Consider the following 20,837-nt stretch of genomic DNA (forward strand, 5'->3'; position numbering starts at 1 on the left):
CAGCCGTGTTGTGGGAAGTCAGGGCCGTGTAAGTTCCCCGCAGGTAACTAAATGTTGATTGTGTCCAAAATGAGCTGCCAGCAGCCAAACGTGTGCTAAGCCTCACAAAGTGGGCACCTGGTCCCTCGCAGAAGGGATGTGTCTGCTTGGCAGCACCAACGGCACAGCCAGCTCTGGCTGCCCACAGCCTCAGCAAAGAGGTGGACGGGTTCCCCTCCTGCCCCTACCAAGAGGTCCGTGTGCCCAGCAATAAGATGTATTAGTGGCAAAACTGGCCTTGTACTGCCCTCGTCCCATTTTTCTCTGGATGAAGAGAGGAATTCAGTTTCCAGGGCTGCTGATCCTCTGTAAAGTTCATTTAGCAGCTGGAGAGATTGCTGCAGCTTTACCGAAAACTAGCATTTTCTTCTGAAATGTGTTGCCTTTGGCTGGATTGATGTATTTATCAAGCAGTCACTTTCACCACTGCTTTTTTCGTGCCATATATTACCATTGTCCTGCATACTGCAGCTCTCTGGTTTGTTTAATGTACAGTTTGTCTACAAACATGGTGCAAAGTTAATCCAATTGTACCTGGTCTGTTCTAATTACACGGAAGCACGGGTGCTCAGTGTTGGTGTTCTCAGAGATCAGGAGAGCAGGGATAAGAACTCCTGGCTTCTGCTTCCAGCTTTCCTTCTCTGTGTGATCACTACAGAGTAAATTGTGTAAATCGGATCTCTAGAATTAGAAGCCTGAATAAATGCAAGGCACCTAAATTAGTGGCTGAATGCGTTTCAGATTTTTTAATATATCAGATGCCCCTAAAAAAGTTCATTTTTATTAAGACAAAGAAACCAATTAGACTTTAAGCAATCTCCTAGCAGTTATTAGTCACAAAGCCAGACTAAGATTCCGTACCAGGAATATACAATTTAAAAGAAGACTGTCAAGATAAAAATCCATACTTGGAGATATTTATTGACATGAACTTGTGTCATTATAATAGTCAGAGCTGAGGAATACTTCAGAAAGCAAACTCAACTAGATAAATGGCCAGTGGTCTTTGTTGTGAGATTTTATACAAGCAGTTTACAGTTTTCTGAAACCAACTGATTACAGAAGAGCTAGACTGGCCTTTTACCAAGTTATGACCCAGGCAGAAATATCTAGCTCTTCTAAATGAGGGTAAGCGATGCTGAGCTCTTAGTTAAACCCAGGGTCCTGTAGACAGGAAGCATCTTGCATAATTTTGGCAACTGAGGAAAAAGAGTGTACAACGTTTTTGGCACTGGACAGGTTTGTGTCTGAGGGCAGATGAGAATGAGAGAGCCTGTAAGGAGAGCGATGAGCAGAGTTCTGTCTGGTGTAACAGGAAACCTCTTCATCAGGAGCCAAGGGAGATGAATTATGGGGTAGTGTAACCTCCACTGTCACCACTCACTTGTTGCACCTAATGAATTACTGGAATTAGTCATATCAAAGACCTGAAAAAACATCCTGCTGCTCACCTGGGAAGAACTGCAGAACATCTGCACAAATGTATGCCTGGCCTTTGCCTGACAGAGCCAGTGTAGGTGCAAGCAAAGCAAAGTCCGTCTTCAGCTGTGCTAGGAAAGCAAGGTCTCAACTGTTTGTGTCCACCAAAATCAGATGGGATTTAGATTTTGGTTAAACTGTAGGGACTAGGTAAGTAACTTGACATGTTCCGATTCCATGTGCAGTTTCACTGCTTTTTAACAGAATTTAGGATGCTGTAAGAAATCACCATTTCAGAGATATATTTGTTTCAAAGGCAGGTGTTATCTGTGGAAGGAGCCTATAGATCTGTGCAGCCTGAATCTAACACAACACACGCACAAGACAGTAGAAATGTAATTTTCTTCTGTAGCCCATTAGCACAATGCTACTGAAGAGTGTCATTAACTACCCTGTCCCTTTTAGCCCTCTGGCTCTTCTTTTTTGCTTTTATTTATTCAGGAACCCAAACTAGGAGCCATATCCAGACTCTCTAGTTGTTTTCTTGTGCTGCACATGTATGTTGGCAGCTGTGCTGGGACAGAGGATACCCAGGCTGTTGTCACAGATAGGACAGATATCTGCCACTCCAGAGGTGTGGTCACCTACTGTGGGTCCAGAATAGGATGGTGGTCTAATCAGGAGTCAGCTTGGTTTCAAGCCTACCTGGAGACAAGATGCATTTGAGATTAGAGTTTTGGCTGGGGAAACTGCCAGCCTTAACTAAAACCCTTCTCCGTAATGCTATAGCCTGGGACTGGCTCATACAGATCTCAGAACATGAACCTTCCAACTCCTTCTCTTGGTTCCTACTCTTGAACGTTTCCAGTGTTGCAGCAGATGCTTCATTCCTTTGGCAGCAAAGGTTTTTGTGAGTGGCATCCACACAGGCAGGATGCTTAACAGCCACACTGCACCATACGGGGGAAAGATGGTGCTTGGGACCTCAGGCGGGGGAACAAGTTCCTAGGCAGCATCCACACAAAAAAAGTAGCAAGGTAGCCCAGGAGGTACTTTGCCATAATTTTTCATGAACTCTGCTGAAGGCTGGCCAAATGGCTGTGGGATTAGCCCCAGATTTGGGAGACTTGTGATCTGCTTTTTGCATAGATGTGACTCCGTACTCTTGTTGGCAGGTAGCCAAAATCAAGAATGGACCACAGCTGCCCATTTGGCAGTGCTCATCCATCTCCAGCTCACTGGACTGAGCATTTCAAAGGAACACCTCACAGTGAGACTGAGGATCAGCTCTTCCCCATGTTATGTCTCCTCATGAAGGTCATTAATGAGGTTGGGCTTCATTTCCAAAGCTCTATGTTTTATGTCTCTTTTTAACATTTGCAGTTAGGAGAACTCTAAGTAATTTCTTTCCAGCATTAGTTTGCCACAACATCTGCCTTTGGCTGTAGACTCTCTGGTTTAATTAACCTGCCATGAGAATGAATTTCCTTTTACCCTTTTTTTAATTTCCCACTCTCTCATTTTATCAAATAGTCATTTGCGTCTCTGTTGCCACAGGGGGACTGTAAAACAGGGCTAATGATACAGTCCTTCCTATAAGGGGATAATATCAGAGTGAATAACCTCAGGGCCTGGCAAGCACCCAGATATTAACAATGGCAAGTGCTGTGGCGGCACTCATCTCTCTGCCGCTGACTTCAGACTGTGATCTTCCCCAGACCCAGCATGTGTAAGTCACACCGCTGTTAGGTTACCACTGAATTTACTGAGGGAAGGCTGCTCATTTAAGCTCCCAGTCAGTCTGAAGTGCTGCTTCTCCTCTGTCACCCCTTCCTTACTTGCCTCTTCCCACATCTATTTTCCCAGGCGTCTCAAAAGCTAAAAAAAACAGGTTTGTTTAAGGAAGTTTTCTAAAGAATGGAGGAACCAGCAGAGCTGCTTCCTAGAGAGCTCTGTGCTTGTCTGTAATGCAAAATGGCTGAGGAGGGCTGAGAAAAAAGTCATCTCTGGGCACCAAAACTCACCTCTGCCCTGTGTGAAGACTCTAAATTCAGCTTAAGAGATTGCATTTGTTAATTATCATCCAGGAGAGATGAGCCATGGCAGGTTATTAAGCTATACAAAAATTTTTTTAGAACTCCCACACAGGATGAAAAGCACTCTGATTTATTCAGTGGAAAGAAGCGACAGTATGATTCTCCATTAGATGTGGGGGGTGTGTTTTTGCATCCTTTTCCCATTGGAGTAGTCCCACCAATGTCAATGGGAGGATCATTTGCATAAGCAAGGAAGGCACAGCTGAGCCATAGCAGTTGTTGCCTGTAGCCTCTCGCCTAAATGTAAACAGGGTCATACCAGCCATCCTGATCATGTGCAGCAGCATGAACGCAGTGGATCATCAATATAGAAAGAATAACCTAGCACTGTACAGGTATTTGTTACAAAACTCTGTAGCTGTCCAACATCAAAGAGCAGATAATATAAACTCTCCCCAGCAGCAAATTCAGACTTGAGCAAGAATGGTTCTGACTCCCCTACAGGCTATAAGCAATAATGTTCCCTATATATGTCCAACATTTTCTCACCCTTTATGAGATGGAAAGGGTGGAAATCTTGTAGGAAGGCATCTCAAGCATGTGTCAGAAATTGAACCCAAAGCTATGCAGTCTGGAAGATTTAGTGCTCAGGGTACTGTCAGCACAATGTGAGGGGAAGTATTTGGCCCTGTGACACTTACGGCTTCCTGGTACTGGGAGTCTGACCTGCTTCCCTCTGGCTCTCAGAGGACTCTAATACAAAATGGCCCAGAAAGGAAAAGACAATTCTCTGTGGTGCCCTGAAGTCACAAGCCAGGCACTGGAATGCTTGGTATTGAGTTTCACATCATGAGATACTCAAAACTGTCAGAGCTGGACTTGCTTGGGTTGCTTTTCTTCGCCATTTTTTGGAGGGTTTTGCCTCTGAAGGTCAGAAATTGCTGGGGACATCCTGAAGGTGAGATTCCTATATAATCACAAGTCCAGAAACAGAAGCTTGAAGAAAAACACCAAATACCCTGACATTTATGATGAAGCCTGCAAATCAGATCCTTTGACTAGTTCCCCTTCCTCACCTATGCTTCTGTCCACAGTGCAGCTATGGGAACCCATGGTTTCATGTGTCATATGGGTTTTTCCTGGCAAGCACCGCATTGTAAGCACTAGCAGCCAGTTTGGCATCTCAGCATCAGTATTTGGTGATAAATAAAACTTATCTCTAAGGATTTTGGTGCTGTTACTCATGATTTCTTCTCTGGTAACAGAGAGAAAAAAAACCAAGCCATTAGTCTTACATGTCCATGCAGCAGTTGTCATGCAGCAGGATCCTAAAAGAAAGCAGTGCACTGAGATGGGAGCATCGTTAGAAAGGGATGTAGACAGCCTGCATGGGATCATAAACATTTTTTTCCTCTTTTACTGTCCCTGCTCCTGCTGCAGCCCCTGGGAAAAACCCAGCAGCCAAATACCAGGGGTCTTGAAATACCAGATTTACTTAAAGGGATGGTCCCCCAGGAAACTGGCCGCACAAACACCATTTCTCATGGCTGCCGCCAGAGCGTTCTCTGGTTTGTAACAAAATTTGTATGTCCGTGGTGCTGTTTGTGTCAGTGAGGGCCCTGGCTGAGCACTAACTCACCGGATTCCCACTGCCCTGGGACAGGGGAAGGGACATGTCGTGATCCCTGTGTCACACTCAGGTAACAGAGGCACAGAGCAAGGCAGGCTGAGATTTATGAAAGGGATTAACGTGATTTGGCAACTCTAACACCACAAAACTGTCGGCAGTTTGCCTACAGAGGAAATTACATCGTAGTAAAAAGAACCATAACAACGTAATTCTTAGTGTAGGCATTCCTGTTTCAAAGCAAGACTTACACTGGTTATAACTATCCAAACTCCTGCATGCATTCTCAAGGTAGGGTCAAAAAGGTAAAATGCCCAGAGCTTTCAGCTTGATCCTTTCAAGCAGTGTGTTCGGGCTCATTCATACAGAAGAACCACCTACCCCTTTTAAAAAAGAAAATCTACTAAACCCCATTTTGGGTAGTATTAATTTAGTGGTTTGCATTCACAAACAAACAAAAAATCAGGCTAAACTTCGAACAGTGACTTGTTACTGTGACTTTCTTTGCTTGTTTGCATGCTTGCATGCTGGTGAATGTCTGTGTATTGTTCCGTAGACTACTTCATGATATTGTACAGATCCCCAGCTGGTCTCTAGGCTGCAGGTTGTGGAGCTGCACTTGGGTAGTTAGATAGGGCTGCTTTTCCTTAGAAGTGAAAATGGCCCCAGCTGGAGGAAACACTAACAAGAAGCCATTTCTCTTTTGCTCAAGCCCTATAAATAAATACCGTATAAACAAACGAGTATTTTCAGAGGAACTGGATATATTCTTGGAAGAAAAATTATCCCCGGGATGATGGCAGGCAGGAAATCCCTGAGCCACAAATCTCGGGAGGCTGGGAAATATTTGGGAGAACAAGGACTGTTCGCTTGGCCTTTCTTATGTCAGCTCCTGGCAGATGGTCACTGGGAGAGGCAGGATCCAAGTTAAACAGTCCATTGACTTGACTCAGGACAACTCTTGCGAGTCAAACATTATTTGTGTGTAATTCGCTTTTCTCTCAAAAAAACTGATGGAGCAGGCTGGCGGTAGGTTTGTTGAAATGGGTGAATGCAACTCCCCACTTCATTGCCAGTCACCTTCAAAATGGGGAAAGCCTTGGCAGAGATGCTGGGCAGCGTGGGGAGGGAACCACCTCTGGCTCCTGGTCAGATCATCTAGGTGAGCTCTCCGGGACCTTTCACTTTTCTCTTGTCTGAGACTAAATGTGTTGATCTGCCTCTGAACTGCTGGCATCCTGTTCAAGAACTTCTGCAAGAAGTAATTAGAAACAGCAGAAGACTCTGCATATGAAGCATCTGCATCTGATGGTGTGGATGCAGCACCATCTAGTGCTTTACAGAGATTTTTTTTACCCTCCTTCCCCAAATCAGTAGGGATGGGTTCAGGGTACATCCTTTCGTCCCTGGCACACTGCTAGTCTGCAGGCTCTTGGAAGACAAACACCACGTACTTTTGTAGCAAGTGTGTGACAAACTGGGAAGCGGAAAGTGCAGATTAGAGGTGCGTTAACATTTCAGGCCATACAGGCTTGCTGAGATGCTGTTGTGCAACTCCAACTGATACCTGCGAGGCGTCTGAAGCTCACCTGGGACTGAGCATCCTGCTTTACTTGAACCCTAACTCCAGAATCACAATAAAAGTCATGACAAACTCATATGAAGCGTTCGCAATAACTTCAGTGCCCTCCTCTTCCTTACTCCAGTGAAGCTACAGAACTAATGCCATCCGCTGCTACTTGAGGATATCACCTCCTATAAAACCAAAAAGCCAAGATTTCAAGATTTAACTAATCAAAGTGCTTTTTTTTTTTTTTTTTTTTCCTTTCTTCAGCACCCGTACATACTGTTATCCCCAGGGATGGGAGGAAACTCCCGGCTGGGAGTGAAACCGTACTTGTGTGTGGGACAGCTGCGGACACAGGCAGACCGCTTTCTGCAGCGGTCTCTACCCCGGCTGGAGCAGCGACTTCAGGCAGCGGCACCAACGCAAAACACCCCGTTTCTCTGCACCCGCCGGGGCTCCCCAGCGAGGTGGTCCCTGCGGGCAGGCTCTCCGGAGACTCCTGCGTATCCCCCAGCGCGCCGGGCAGGCTGCTGGGCGCTGCCTTTCCGCAGCGGGGTGATGTTCGCTCGCCCCGGCTGGGGCTCCGCACGCCGCGCAAAGCCGCGGGCCGAGAAGCGCTGGCGGAGCCCGGGAGCGGCCTCGCTCGGTGTTAATTAACGACCCCTTCCTGGGCTCCAGCCGCTCCTGGCCGTCTGTGGGAGATCAACGGCCGAGCCTGAAGAGCTTAGACCGAGGGGGCGGGTGATGAAGCGGCACCGGGAGGAGCCGGTCACCGTTCTGCACCCCCTTCTGCCTTGTTCGCGTCTCCGGAGGGCTCTTTTGGGGAAGGGGACAGCCATGCTTCGGTGCCGGCCTCGGCTGCTCCAGGCTGCGGCACCGTGTGCAACGGCGCTCTGGGGCTCCAGCCCCGTCCTCGCCCCGGGGGCAGCGCGACCCCGGCGCCACGTGACGCGCCGCCGCTCCCCACCCCCCATTGATACACCGCAGCGCATCGGAACGTTCCAGGCGCCGGCAGGCACTCCGAATCGATGCCCGAGCGGCAGATTCGGCCGGCTTACTGAGGCGGGGTTGGGCGCTCGGCGCTCGGCTAGCTGTCCCGCGGGCGGGGGGAAGCGCGGGGCGGCGGGCGCGGGGCACGGGGTGGCTCCGCGGCGGCGGCGATGGCGGAGCCGGCGGAGAAGCTGTACCGGGCGGAGTACGCCAAGAGCGGCCGCGCGTCCTGCAAGAAGTGCGGCGAGAGCATCGCCAAGGACTCGCTGCGCCTGGCGCTCATGGTGCAGGTACCGCGTGGCGGGGCCCGGGCGGGCAGGGGGGCGGGCTGACCGCGGGGCTCCACACCGGCGGCAGGGCCAGGTCGGGGTTCCGCTCACTGCGGCCGTCCGGGGCCGCTCGGCCGGGCCGGTCTCCCTCGCCGCGGAGGCGAGCGCAGGCTATTTTTAGTAGCGGCGCCTTCGCCCGCCGCTCCCCGCAGCAGCCCTGCCCGTCGCCCCGGGGCGGCCCCTGGGAGCTGCTCGGTGGCCTGGGCTGTGGAGGCGTCTGGAGGTGACGCGGTGCAAAGTTCCCCGTTAAGTGCCTTAGCGGAGGGGGCGGCTCGGGGCCGCGCACAGAGGCTCTTTGTTGTCCGGAGCGGGAGGTGGGCGTAGGAGGGAGGCGAGCGCCGTGGCTTTTCTGCGCCCGGGGGAGCGTCTGTCACTCGGGGTGTATTGTAGCGGGTCAGGGACATCTCCGTTCGGTGCGCGCTTTGCATACGAGACAGACGAAACTGAGACCCGAGACACGTTAGAGGCCGTGAACAGCCCCATGTTTTTCCCCTCCCAGCGCGGAGAGCTGCAGGGTTGGCGGGCAGGCTTGGGCTGCCAGCAGCAGAGAGGTGTTTTTACAGATCTGGCTGGCACATTGCAGACATGAAACAGAGAGCCGAACTGCAATTAGCAGGCTGAACGCGAAGGCATGTTTTGCTCTCAGCAGTCCTCACGTTATTTGCCTTTTGGGGAAAGCGACTTGCTCGTTTTCCTTGCAAAATGAAGGGAAGGGCTCCGTCTGGGGTCGGAGGGCTGGGAGTTGTGCACAGCCTTGTGCAGCCGTTTTGTCTGGCCTGAAACCGCACGCTGTTGTGGGAAGATGGGGAGGGAATCGGCCTCTGCAGGGGCGGCAAACGCCGCTCTCAGGAGGTCGCTCGGGAAGGGCGAAGAGCTGCTGTCCCAGGCTGCGGGTCTTGGGCTGGTTCTACCTCGGGGGGTGAAAAGGTACCTCCAGCGTTCAAGTGGTGCAGAGGGACGGCGGGCTGAAGGTGGTGTGTGTGCCTTGTGAAAGACAGGCGAACGCGCGTAGGTGCATTTGTGGAAGGGTAGCAAGGACGCGGGCTAAGAACGCGAGAGCTGAGCGTTGCGGTTGGGCGCTGAGGCTCCCAGCCGCCTGAGGAGCCATTTCTGGAGAACGGACCGGTCTGTGCGGCCGAGAGCCGCTTGTGCCCCGGGAGAGGCTGCCCTTGGAGCTGCCGAGGAAGGGCCGGGGCTGGCGGAGCTTGGCTCCCCGCGGGAGTGCCCGGCTGCCGGGGCTGTCCGGGCTGGAGGCAGGAGCTGGTTCCCCGGAGGGGAAATTCCGCTTTTGCTGTTGTTCCCCAGAGCCTCCGTCCCCTGGGAAGGCTGTTCGGCCCTGCAGTGCCAAGCTGCAGCGTTTGCTCGCACGTGTTCCGGCTGCCTTCTCCTTTTGTTTCTTCTGCTGCCCTCCATCGGTGTCTGCTCTGCTCCTCCTCCCCTGCTCCAGCTGCTGCTTCTCCGGTTCCCTCACGTTTGTTATCCCTGCCTGTCTTGTATTTCTCCAGCAGTTTAAGCTGATGCAAGGCAGTTTTGCCTTCCTCAGGCTGGGCCCTGAGGGACTGCAGTGTGCATTGGCTCAGGGAGCCGGGCAGAATGGATGTGTGTGGTTCTGTAGGCTTGGGTTTATTGAGTGATATTCTGGTGGCAGGTGGAGGGGGACAGCTGGGTCTGCAGCATCCCTCACAGAGCCACTGCCTTTTAGCCAACCATCTCCCCAAAACTGCTGGACTTACGCCAGCCCCTTATGATTTTTTAATTTTTTTTTTTTTTTTTCCTCTCAAGCACTCTTGAATTTGCTTGATCTCTCCTGGAAAGGGCTCTCTCCCTACTGCCAGTTTTTGTGCCAGCAGAGCACTTTCCATAACCTGAGCATCCCCCACACAAGGGCCCGGATTTCACCGGAGCACCCGGGCCCCTTGTTTCCTCTGGGGAAATCCCCTGCAGAGCAGCCTCTGCACCACCGCCTTCAGTGCACCGAGGTCTTTTGCAAATTGTGCAGAAGGAGTTAAAGGGAGGCCCAGACCAAGTTGTTATCTAGGTTCCATTTGTACTATAACTGCCCTTTTGTTTTGGTCTTCAGGTGAAGAGCTCTGAATGACATGCTGGGTGTTTGGCATGGGGCAGTCACTGAGGCCCTGCGTGGCTTTGACTTTTGTTTCTAGCTGGAACTGAACTGTTCCTGTTATCTGCATGTGCAACGTGAAAGCAAAATGGTCTCTTCTTTTTCCATAGTTTGTTTAGGAAACCATGGCCTACAGACAGGTAATCTGGGAGAAGTTCTGTAAACAAGGTCTGTTTCTCCTGGAGGCCTTTCACTTCCCACACAGTTAGAAGTCGTGCTGCAGGAGCACAACTGCATGTGGTGGAGATCTCGCTGTTTGCATGGTTGTCCTGAAGACTGAGCCAGCTTGGCATCCTTCCATACACCCCAGTGCCTTATGCCCCCAAAGCCTTTGTCTTGGTTACAGAGCCATGAGTCCATTTCAGTCCTCTGAGCCCAGAGCTCAGGGATGAGCAACTGTCAGTGCCAGAGCTGCGTGTGCCATGTTGAGAGCAGCCCCAGGGTGGCTGCTGGGTGGCTGTGGTGCTGTGAGGGTAACTGGGTCATCCAAATCCTGGCTTGTGGGAAGAGCCCATCTGGAAATACAAATGTCAACTTACACTTTTGCTTGATGGTTAGTTGTAATCTGGGCTCCCAGCTCTCCTAGGCCTACCCTGTGGTCTTTGAAGCCCTTTCCTCCTCCTTCCTGCTCCTGCAGGAAACTGCTGTTGTTTTCAGCTTGGAGATCTCCCTTCTGCTAGTGAGTGATGTGTAGAATGCTTTCCTAGATCATTAATTCTTTGTCATCAGCAATAATAATTCTTCAAAGCTGAGCATTATTAGTACAGCGGGTATTCATGCGCATTCCTTGGAGCCAAACCGCTATACAGTTATTTTGTCTGATGTGTAACCGGAACGGTGCCAGGTTGGTACTCAACATGTCTGAGTCACGGGCAAGCGGAGCACTTCCACGGCCAGGCTGGTGTGAGGCAGGGCACTCTTTAGCTGCACTTCAGGGAGGACATGGGTGATGCTTCTGTCCCACTGCAGGACTTTGCCAGGCTCTGGTGTTTCCCTTAAATCTTGCTTCTGACTTCTGCAACCCCCTCAGGAATTTCTTCAGGCCACAGTCCTTGGAGCTGCTCCTCCTGTCTTATGTCTGGTGATGGGCTTTCCAGAGCATGAACGGTTTGCTCGAGAAGTGGTTCTCAAAGAGCTTGCGCGTTGCACTGGGAGGTCCTGCAGAATGAGGCCAGCAGCCTCCTGCGCTGCAGCCATCCCAAAGGAGGTTGTAGCAGATGAGCCTTGTGCTGTTACTTGTGTTGCTTCTTCCACAACCTCCGTTTTGCTTTGCTCATGCCTGCAGGTGGCCTGATTCTCATAGAGAAGAAACCTCTCTGTGTCTGCTCAGGGTTGGCATAGCCACGCTGAGGCTATGACCTTTTTGTTTTGAGTAAAACAGATGGGCTAAGCAGCAGGGTGATGAACTGGTTAAGCTAGACAAATGCTCCTTCCACATATATCCCCTTCGGGACCTCTCTTCAGCAGCTTGTCTGTCATATGAGATTTTCTCTTAGACTTTGTCCTAAATAGTCCATCTCTTAGCTAAACAACAAAAAAATTAATTTTGTTTGCCCAGATACTCCTTTTTATCTCCCCCTCACTTCTTGATTCTGAGTTGCTTCATCGTGGCCTAATGTGCTTTCTTCCTAGTCGCCCATGTTTGATGGCAAAGTCCCTCACTGGCACCACTACAGCTGCTTCTGGAAGCGAGCTCGAATCCTGTCCCATGCAGACATTGACGGCTTCCCTGAGCTCCGGTGGGAAGACCAGGAGAAGATCAAGAAAGCCATTGAAACTGGAGGCCCTGGAGGAGGTAAGCAGAGGTCTTCTGGTGTTTGGAGGTTCAGCTGGAACTGTGCTCTCTCTTCTCAAGCTGTCATTGTGGTTATTTGATTGCTGTGTCCCTTCAGCAAGTGGTATCAGAAGAATTGTGACATCTCCACGCGTCAGGGGTAGGATGCTGGCGGTATGATCTGGCATGCTAAATCAACAAGGGAAAAAGCCAAGTCAGTTGCCAGATGTATTGCCAAATATTTCTTATTATCGTGATAGATGTATTTTGTTTTCAGTTCTTTAATATTAACGAGTGTTGTTGAAGTATGTTATTTTAATGGTACCTTCACTGCAGCATGTGGTTATAGTAGGTCTTTGAAATTATTGCACTGTGAACTAGTGACTCAGGGGACCAAGTGAGAAGGGTCTAAGGACAGACCAGGCTAAACTCGCCATATCCCTGTAAACCAGAGATGCTGGACAGTTTTAGAGTTATGTCTGCCTGTTGAAATGCATAATACAAAAAAGAGAAGTTCTGCTTTGAAGCAGAGCTGTTTGTTATTCCTGTTACAGTCAGTTCTTCAATAAGATCTCATTTTACACAACTTGCAGGAAAGAGGTAAAAAGGGTCAGCTCTGTGCACCTTTGGAAGTCTTTTAAAATCATTAAATAAGCAATCCTGTACATCTGCTACTTGGCTATTTAAAGAACTTGTTCTATTTTAAAAGTGCTTTTGGGCATGGACTGCTTATCTTGCTCTGTATTCAAATTCTTGACAGATATGTTGCTGGAACACAGAGGTTTATTAATCCAGACTGCTAACAATCTGGGACAGAGAAGAAGAAAATAAGGGAATGCCTTTTAAAGCTGAACTCTGTATTTGCTTTGTTCTCCAGGAAAAGGAGGGGAACAGGAAGGAGGTGGCAAGACCGAAAAGAGCCTGAATGACTTTGCTGCAGAATATGCCAAGTCTAACAGAAGTACTTGCAAAGGCTGCGAACAGAAAATAGAAAAGGTAAAAAGCTTTTCTTAGTTCTCCGTCTCTTGTCTTTTCCCCGACCAGGTCCAATTCATCGCTCAGGTGTTGTAACCTGGGCTTCCAACCTGCTGATGCTTCCCTTCACTTGGGTCTTAGAGCAGGCTGGAACACCAATCGCCAGCGTTTCTGTGGCAAGAGAGCCACCCCATCTGCAGCTTTTCCTGCTCGTTGAAGACTGCAAAGGTTTTGGCTTCTTCCTCCTCAGCCAGACCAGCTCTGCTTGTATGCAGTTTGTTAACTCCGTGAAAGCAGACAAAAACAGCGATGCAGCTCTGTTGTTGAACATGTCTTGGTGCTCTGCTTTTAAAGATGGTTGGCAAAATGAAGCTGTGAGCCTGTGATTGATGTGAATAGACCTGCCAGTTGGGTGAAGCTGGCAAGGGCCAGACACCAGTGCTGCTATGCTTGTGTCTACAGAAACATTGATTACTGTTGTGTGGACATTTCCTTGTTGGAGCATGAAGTATTGCAGTCTAAAAGCTCCTAAAACAACTACTTGTTTGGCATCTGAAAAGTAATTTGCAGTATGACAGGATGAGATTGTATTAGCGCTCATGCTTGAGTGGTAGGGCATGAAGTTGTTTTTTAGAATTGCCTGCATGGGGATTTATTATATGAGTTTTGCTTGTTCAGGCTTACTGGGAGTTGGGGAGTTGGAGTAAAGACTACAGGATTATCTGTTTTGAGTGCTTTTTCAACAGAAAACTATGTTAAAAGCTGGGGTTTTTTTCAGCCTAGAAAGGGTATTGAAGAAAGCAGAGGAACCGTAGTGAAAGAGCTTGAACAAAAGTTGTAGGCTTTGACAGGGGAACTGTTGCTGTTTTACAGGTGTTTAGGAAGCATCATGTTGGTAACTCATTAACACCCTGCCCTTTCCAGAAGGGCCTAACAATTGCTTTTGCGTTGCTTTAATCTGCCTCAGGGCCAGATCCGGATTTCCAAGAAGATGGTGCATCCCGAGAAGCCGCAGCTGGGAATGATAGATAACTGGTACCACCCGGACTGCTTCGTGAGCCGCCGAGCAGAGCTGGGCTTCCTCCCGGTGTACGGGGCCACCCAGCTCCTGGGCTTCAGCATCTTGAAAGCTGAAGATAAAGAAACTCTGAAGAAGCAGCTCCCGGCTACCAAGAGTGAAGGGTATGTGGGGTTGCAATAAATTGCCTTGTCTAGAGGAGCCATTGCTTGCCTTCAAGTGCATCCATGATAAATGTTTTGTGACATTGTCTCTCTTAAAAGAATATTGGTCATAGGAGGATTTGGTCCTTCCTGTGACCTTAGGCAGATGACAACAGACAAATTCCCTGTCCCTTGGAGCCTGCAGTCCTCTTGCCCCCATTATTGCCTTGAGAAAGTGCAGAGACCGGCAGCTGTGACTTGAAGGACTGATGCAGGGCTTTCAACCTTAAAATAACGTGTGCTTAATACAAATGGATACTGGGCTCTGTGCCTGCTTGTGTGATGCTGTTATCAGTGATGGTTTCTCTGCTCTAACCACTTGTTAGAGAATTGATTTGACATGTCTTATCTATGAGCTGCTGATCTGTGACAGGCACTGAATCTGATGATGGTGTTTATTTGACACGTACTGTTTACACTTGGATGCTTTTCTTTGCTAAATCTTTCATGGTATAACTGAAACTTCATTGCCTTGCATTGAAATTTTCAGTTGAGGCTCTTGATGGAACTTATACTGACAGAGAAGCACTTCCAGGTGGCTTGCTAGCTTGGGTCAATCTTTCTCTGTTAATGAAGGCTTTTGTTATTGCTTTTTGAAGTGCCTTTGCCTAGATTCATGCTTCGTAACACAAGCTAGCGTTGCATTGTCCCCATGGAGGAAGGAACATAAGGTGCTTCTGCGTCCTACAAATAGGAAAGATCTTGTTTTTATGAAACATTGTCCTTCTCCGTGTACCTTAGAGGATGAATTCAGCTTTGCTTTTGCAAGGATTCACCATAGAACTGTTCAGTGAGACTGATGGTGGGTTCTGAGAAGCTGTAGCCACCTCAAATCTGTGCAGTCTTTGTCAGTATTGGTCCTCCAGACGTGGCTGATGGGCATGGCGTACCATTCAGAGCCGTGCGTGTGTGTGTGTGTCATCCTCGGACACAGGTGACAGAGCAGAGCAGGCGTTAACTGATCTATATATTGAGAGGCTGCTGTTCAACTTCCATGCTTTATTGTTGGTCACTTCAGAAGCGTCCCACAGTGCTGTGGAGATGGTCCTGCAGTGTCACAGGAGTGGATGGTTCTACAGTGTCGCAGGAGCGGGTGCTCCTGCCAGATCCCTGTGAGGTTCTGTGCTGTTCACCTCTCTGGGCTGCGCTACTGGAGGCTGAGATGAGCTGTGTCCATCTGCACGGCAGCCGGCCGTCTTCTCACACAGGCATTTCACCTTTGTGTGCTGCAGGGTGTAAGGAGAACTGGAGCATTTTAATGCAGCTTTTCAAGCAGTCCTTTGCTTTTTGTGCCGAGGCGCGTGTTCCTCTTCGTCCTAGAGCAGTGTGTGAGTTTAACAGGGTTATTTGTAGTTTTTTCCTGTGTCTTCAGCAAAGCCCTAGAGATTTGACTGTGTAAGTGTTTTGCTTGTCTGCCCTGACTCTGCTTTTCTGGGCCACTCCCAGGATGCTATGCAAAATGTGAAGGCTTTGCAAAGATAGGCCACAGAGTAGTTTGCCAAGTCACAGTGTAAATAAAAGCTGTGAACTGCAGTGGAAAAAGGCTTAGATTGGTGATGTAGGGTAATGTGAACCAGGACCTCACGCCAGAAAAGCAGCAGGACGTCTCATCTTTCCTGCTTTCTAAGCACTGCATGAATGAGGCCCTCAACCGTGAAGGTGCTGGCTGGCTCTTACGCTCCACTACCTTTCTTCTGCTGTTTGAGCCAAAGATGTCAGGGGTCAATCGGAAAAATAGTTGTCTGTCAAACAAACTGAATGAGTGAGAGTGTAAATAAACAACAAGTGGAGAGGTGTGGTGTGCTTTCTGGTGATTTTTCTGCCAAGCATAGGAGTTCTGGAGAAGTCAAAAGAAAAACACCCCAGAAGTTTGAATGAGATGTAGTTATGTCTGATAATTCATCTTGTGCATTCAATCAGATAACAGAAATTAATTACAGAAATTACAGCATATTACAGAAATTGTTACAGCATCTGCTGTAGGTGAGATTCTCAAAATGATCTTTAAAGATATTTCTAATTGTGCTGCATCCAAGTTACATCTTGACTCAGATGTCTCTGCAATTCAGATGTGACACATCCAAATTCGTGTGCTGCTCCTACATGTCTAGCCCTTGCTCTGAGGAGAAGCTCATAGTGTGGGGCTGCCCTGTCAGCCCTTTCCGTAAGGACAGCAGCGTGACATTTCTATTGCAGATGAGAAGTGAGGTGCCAAGCAGGGATACCGAGAGTAGGTTAGAAAATCCCTTCTCTCTGAAGGGCAAAAATGGAATGTTTCCTGCAAGGATCCTGGCACCGTTCCTCAGTCGGCTCTGGTCTCCCCTGGCCTACGGGCTGTCGTGCCCGAGCACAAGCACTTTGCAGGCCTGGAGAAAGAGAATTTTGTGTCCTTGCCAGCAGCTTCTCTGTGGGAAGAGTGCTCATGTAGGAAATGCAGGAGCAGCTTGCGAGCTCTCTTTGACTGTGCTTCTTCAGTAGCATGTGTTTGGCCCTCCTGCCCCGAGCTGTAATACTTTCCTGTATTTTCTGCCTTGCTTGTTGGGGTAGAATTGCTGCCCAGGACTGGAGCAAAGTGTCATTGCGGAGATGTCATGCAGCACCGGATTAACTGCAGAGGTTGCCTAAGGCAGAGGGTAAATACTCAGGTCAGCAACAATCTGGCGGTGCTTTACAGGGAGGAGGAGAAAAGGGGGGTTGTTCCTTGCTATGTTTCACAGCTATCATGGGTGTCCTTTCCACCCTTCACTTTCACTGTTGGAAGGACGTGAAAAATGGAATGGGTGGCAAGGAAGGGCCAGGCTAGTGTGTGACAGTTCACCTCCCTCTTCTTGAAAGTTGGGATAAATCCTGTAGTTGTGTATCCCCCATGAAGGTGAGAAGTGGTTTGTGTTGGCTTGTAAGTCCCAGTCCTTCGAAGTGAGCTGTCAGGCCGTACCTGTTGTGTGCAGGCAGCCTGTCCCTTCCCCAGCAGAAGGGGTGTAGACAGTGGCACCCAGCTGCTGTTTGTGACTCACAGTGTTTGGTCTCGAGGATGGCCAATGAAGTGACTGACTGTGTGTGGAAGTGACTGACTGTGTGTGGAAGTGACTGACTGTGTGTGGAAGTGACAGTGTATTTTGTCGATTGTTTTAAGATTTGCTATTTTGGAAGGATGCGAGGTGAATTCAGCTTTGCCGTTCCCTTCTCCAGGCTGTATGAAATTATGATCAGTGTTTGCTTTAGACATTGGACATAGCCAGGGACAAAAGAGAGGGGGGCGACTGACAGCTTTATGCCTCTCTGCAGTTGGAATGATCCTTCCCGCTCTGTGGTCTGTTCAAGTGGCTGGAACAGGTACAGTAATTACTGTTGGGGAGAGCAGCCCGCTGTCCCCTTGACTCTGAGGAGGAGCTGCCAAAAGTGTGAGTCCCTGCTGGAATTTGGATGCTTTCCCTGGGTCATGGGGCCTCTCGGCAGGGTGGTTGCCTTCCAGCGGTTGGTGTGCTGCCTTTCCTCCCTTTGGGGACTGGGAGACAAGTTACGGCACAGGAGTGAGTGCTGGCTCACCAGAGCCAGCCTGACTGTCAGCCGGCTGAGGGAGAGGCACTGCAGATGCACAGCGTTTGGGCACCCGTCCTAAATACTTCATAATAAATTATTAAGCCCTCTGGCTTCAGAAGGTGCCGCAGAGCACTTTGTACTCAAGCTGATGTGCTTTCCTGGGATTGTGTTGTGTACCCCTTGCTGTTAAAGAAGTTGTCATTCTCGTGGTGGGGCTCAGTGGATGCTCAGGTCTTGCTCCTTGCTGGGGAGGAGTGGGGGGTTGCTTGGCCTGGAGACTTTGGAAGGCACAGCTCTGCGTGTGCTGTATCCAGTCCTGCCACACTGGTTCCCATTTGCTGATTTAGGAAACAATATGGAGTTTTTCCTCAAGAAATGTGAGTGATTGCTGGTAGCACAGCAGGGCTGTTGTCCCCCCTGGGGCAAGGCACCGTGCAGCATAGCCCCAGCTTCACAAATAGGGCCTTGCAGGGGGACAGCTGAAAGATGAATTCAACAAATCTGGTGCCTTGAAGGCTTGCAGAGTGCTCTGAATGATGGTTTGGTCAGAGGTGCTAGTGACAAGTGAATGGTGGCCACTGTAAGTAAAATGAGAACTTGGCCCGTTTTCAGGCCAAGACAGTTACTGGAACTTACAGGTCTCTCACACATGAGTCTTTGGAAGAAAAGTGCCTTTTAATATCCTCCTGCAGCTTTATAGCTAATAAGCTGTCATACAGCGTTAGTCTTAACAGTAGCAAAGCACTAGAAAGTAAAATGTTTAAAATTCTAAGTAGGAGAGCAATCAAGAATGTCAACTTTATGGCTCAACCATCAGCCACAGCTTATAAAGTTAAGACAGATGCTTTCTTAAAAAGAAACTTGGCTGATGTTTCAAAACGGTAGCAGCTCTGTCAAAATGAAGTGCAGGATCCAAGCTGTGCTTGTGCTCTGTCTCAAGAACCAGACCCATCCTGCCTCAAGTGGGGCAAAATTTCCCTTTATTTCCCATGAGGAGAGCACACACTGATCTGATTTATTGATATTGATGTATTTTAAAACCAGGCAGACCAAGGAGGTAACATGACTTGACTCTGGAAACATAAATTATCTTACTCTGAGGTCTCTTGTCATTCTCAAGTCTGCCAAAATCCTCCACTTTACATTTGGCTCCCTCTTCTTTCCAGTCTTTCTTGAGCAGCATTTTCTGCAACTTCTCCCTGCACAGCTCTAAGGCCCCAGCTAATGACAATGAATTTCCTTGCACACAACGGCACAGCAGCACATCACGAAATTGCTGTCAGCATGGGAGCACTTGCAAGTAGAAACTTCCTCCTGTCTGATTTCAGATACATTACTTCATTCCAGTCTGAAGAGAAACTAGCTGGGAAATATCTATTTCCCCAGCATATTAGCTTACTAAAGTTACAAAGTTTGCTGTCCTTTATTTCAATATGGACTGTCTTAAGTTGAAAAATCAAGCTGCTGATTCAGCTGAAAGGCACCATAGTCTTATAATCTGCATTACTTCACCTCCTCAGATTTGGAGAGGTACACTTACATTCAGTGATTCTTAGATATGCCTGAGGTGTAAATAATACAAGTGTAGATGAATATGCCTGAAAATGTTGCAATATTTCATGTGCTCTTCTGCCAGACCATAGTTGCCCTGTGGAAAAGTTCTAAGTGTACCTGACCTGGTTGAGGTGGCTCAGTTGCAGAGCCGAGTACATGCCTACAATCTAGCCCTGAGGAATTTGAAAAATGGGTTTGCCTGCCAAAACTGAGGATATTCAAGCCTCTGCAGATATTGGCAGTCAGTAAACTGAGCTCTGGTAACTGCTGCACAGGCATTTCAATAACTTCCTTTCATGTGTATGTGTTTTGTTTTTCTCTATTAGAAAGAGAAAAGGAGAAGAGGTAGATGGAAATGTGACTGTGAAAAAGAAACCGAAAAAGGAAAAAGAGAAAGAATCAAAGCAGGAAAAACAGCTGAAGGTGAGTTTTAGCTGACCACATCCTAAAAATGGCTTTGTTAGAAGCATGTGGTGTCAGGCACTGACCCAGCCAGTGCAGGTCTGTACCTCCTGCCCAGACACTGCAGAGCTGCAGCACAGCAGGTCCTTGCGTCCTGGCACACAAGATGCCCTGTTGTGTCCCCAAAGCTTTGCTGAAGGCAGTTCCCCCTGCTGCTTTCTCCTGAGAGACAGGAAGGAAGTTGTGTAGGGCTTGTGCTTATTGGATTTAAATAGATTAGGTTGAATGCCTTCTCTCCTGGGGGGGGCTGGTTCTGTGGTCCTTCCCATATCATCTGGTTGTGATGGCTGAAGCTCTGAACCTGAGCGCTGTTGCAGAAGAGCTTGGAAAACAATAAATAGCTCATTGTGAAAATTAGACAGAGGTAAAGTGCAGAACTAGATTATGAGAAATTGTATCTTTTTCACTCTTTGGGGAGATGTATTCAGTTATTGAGTACAAAGTGTGATAGAGCACAGCTTTCTACCTTTCATTTTCTAGAATATTGTGGGAAGAATTCTCAGCAGAACATCAAGAATTTTGTGTTTATTGAAAGTTTGGCATCGGTACTTTCCAATAGAAAAAATAAGCTGCTTTTTCTGCAATTGAAGTCTTAGTGGAGCTGTAGAAAAATGTTGTGTCTGCCTTTGAACAAAAGTTTTCTTTTTTTGTTTTGTGGCAATACCTTAATTTTCAACAAAACTTAATTGAGACATTATCAAGGTTTTGCTGCTGCAGTGCAGATGTTTAGGTCAGATCAAGGCAATTTGTGGATTAGGGTTAACTTTAGGTTCACTCTTTTTTTTCTTTTTAACAGCATTTCATTGAGTATGATCATTAATGCTGAAAATTAAACCAATTAACACAGTCAAACAGTTCTTCCAGGCTAGACTGCATTCTTAATGTAGCCAGTGGATTACATTTAGAAACTATCTGAGATACTTTAGGATGCTTCCTTGCTGTCCAGCCCTTTAATCTTTTGTAGAAAGGCCAAAAAGAATGTGCAGGCTTCTTCACTGATGCAGGTGACTGATCCGGTAGAAATTCCTCTTATGCCTTCATGGCTTAACAGAAGAACAGTGCCAGTCAGCACTTCTGATTTTTGTTTTAATGCAAGACTCAAATGCAGCCACATCGCTGCTGTTGTCAGTGTCAACTAACTCGGTGGTATTTGCGAAGGCTGTTCAGAACTCGCTAAGGGTA

General features: G+C 48.3%; 1 protein-coding gene across 1 annotated transcript in view; it reads left to right on the forward strand.

Annotated features, from left to right (window-relative positions):
* The first annotated feature begins 7,801 nt into the window (after nucleotides 1–7,801).
* The window catches only part of PARP1 (poly(ADP-ribose) polymerase 1), a 35,593-nt gene continuing 22,557 nt past the window's right edge, over nucleotides 7,802–20,837 (forward strand). Inside the window, exons 1-5 of the mRNA XM_082047443.1 lie at nucleotides 7,802–7,968; nucleotides 11,762–11,924; nucleotides 12,781–12,899; nucleotides 13,846–14,060; nucleotides 19,520–19,616. Of these exons, the coding sequence (XP_081903569.1) occupies nucleotides 7,849–7,968; nucleotides 11,762–11,924; nucleotides 12,781–12,899; nucleotides 13,846–14,060; nucleotides 19,520–19,616 (714 nt within the window). The 5' untranslated portion in view covers nucleotides 7,802–7,848. The remainder of the gene's footprint in view (nucleotides 7,969–11,761; nucleotides 11,925–12,780; nucleotides 12,900–13,845; nucleotides 14,061–19,519; nucleotides 19,617–20,837) is intronic.

Source organism: Streptopelia decaocto (genome assembly GCF_964273445.1).
Source record: "Streptopelia decaocto genome assembly, chromosome: 3".
NCBI lineage: Eukaryota > Metazoa > Chordata > Aves > Columbiformes > Columbidae > Streptopelia > Streptopelia decaocto.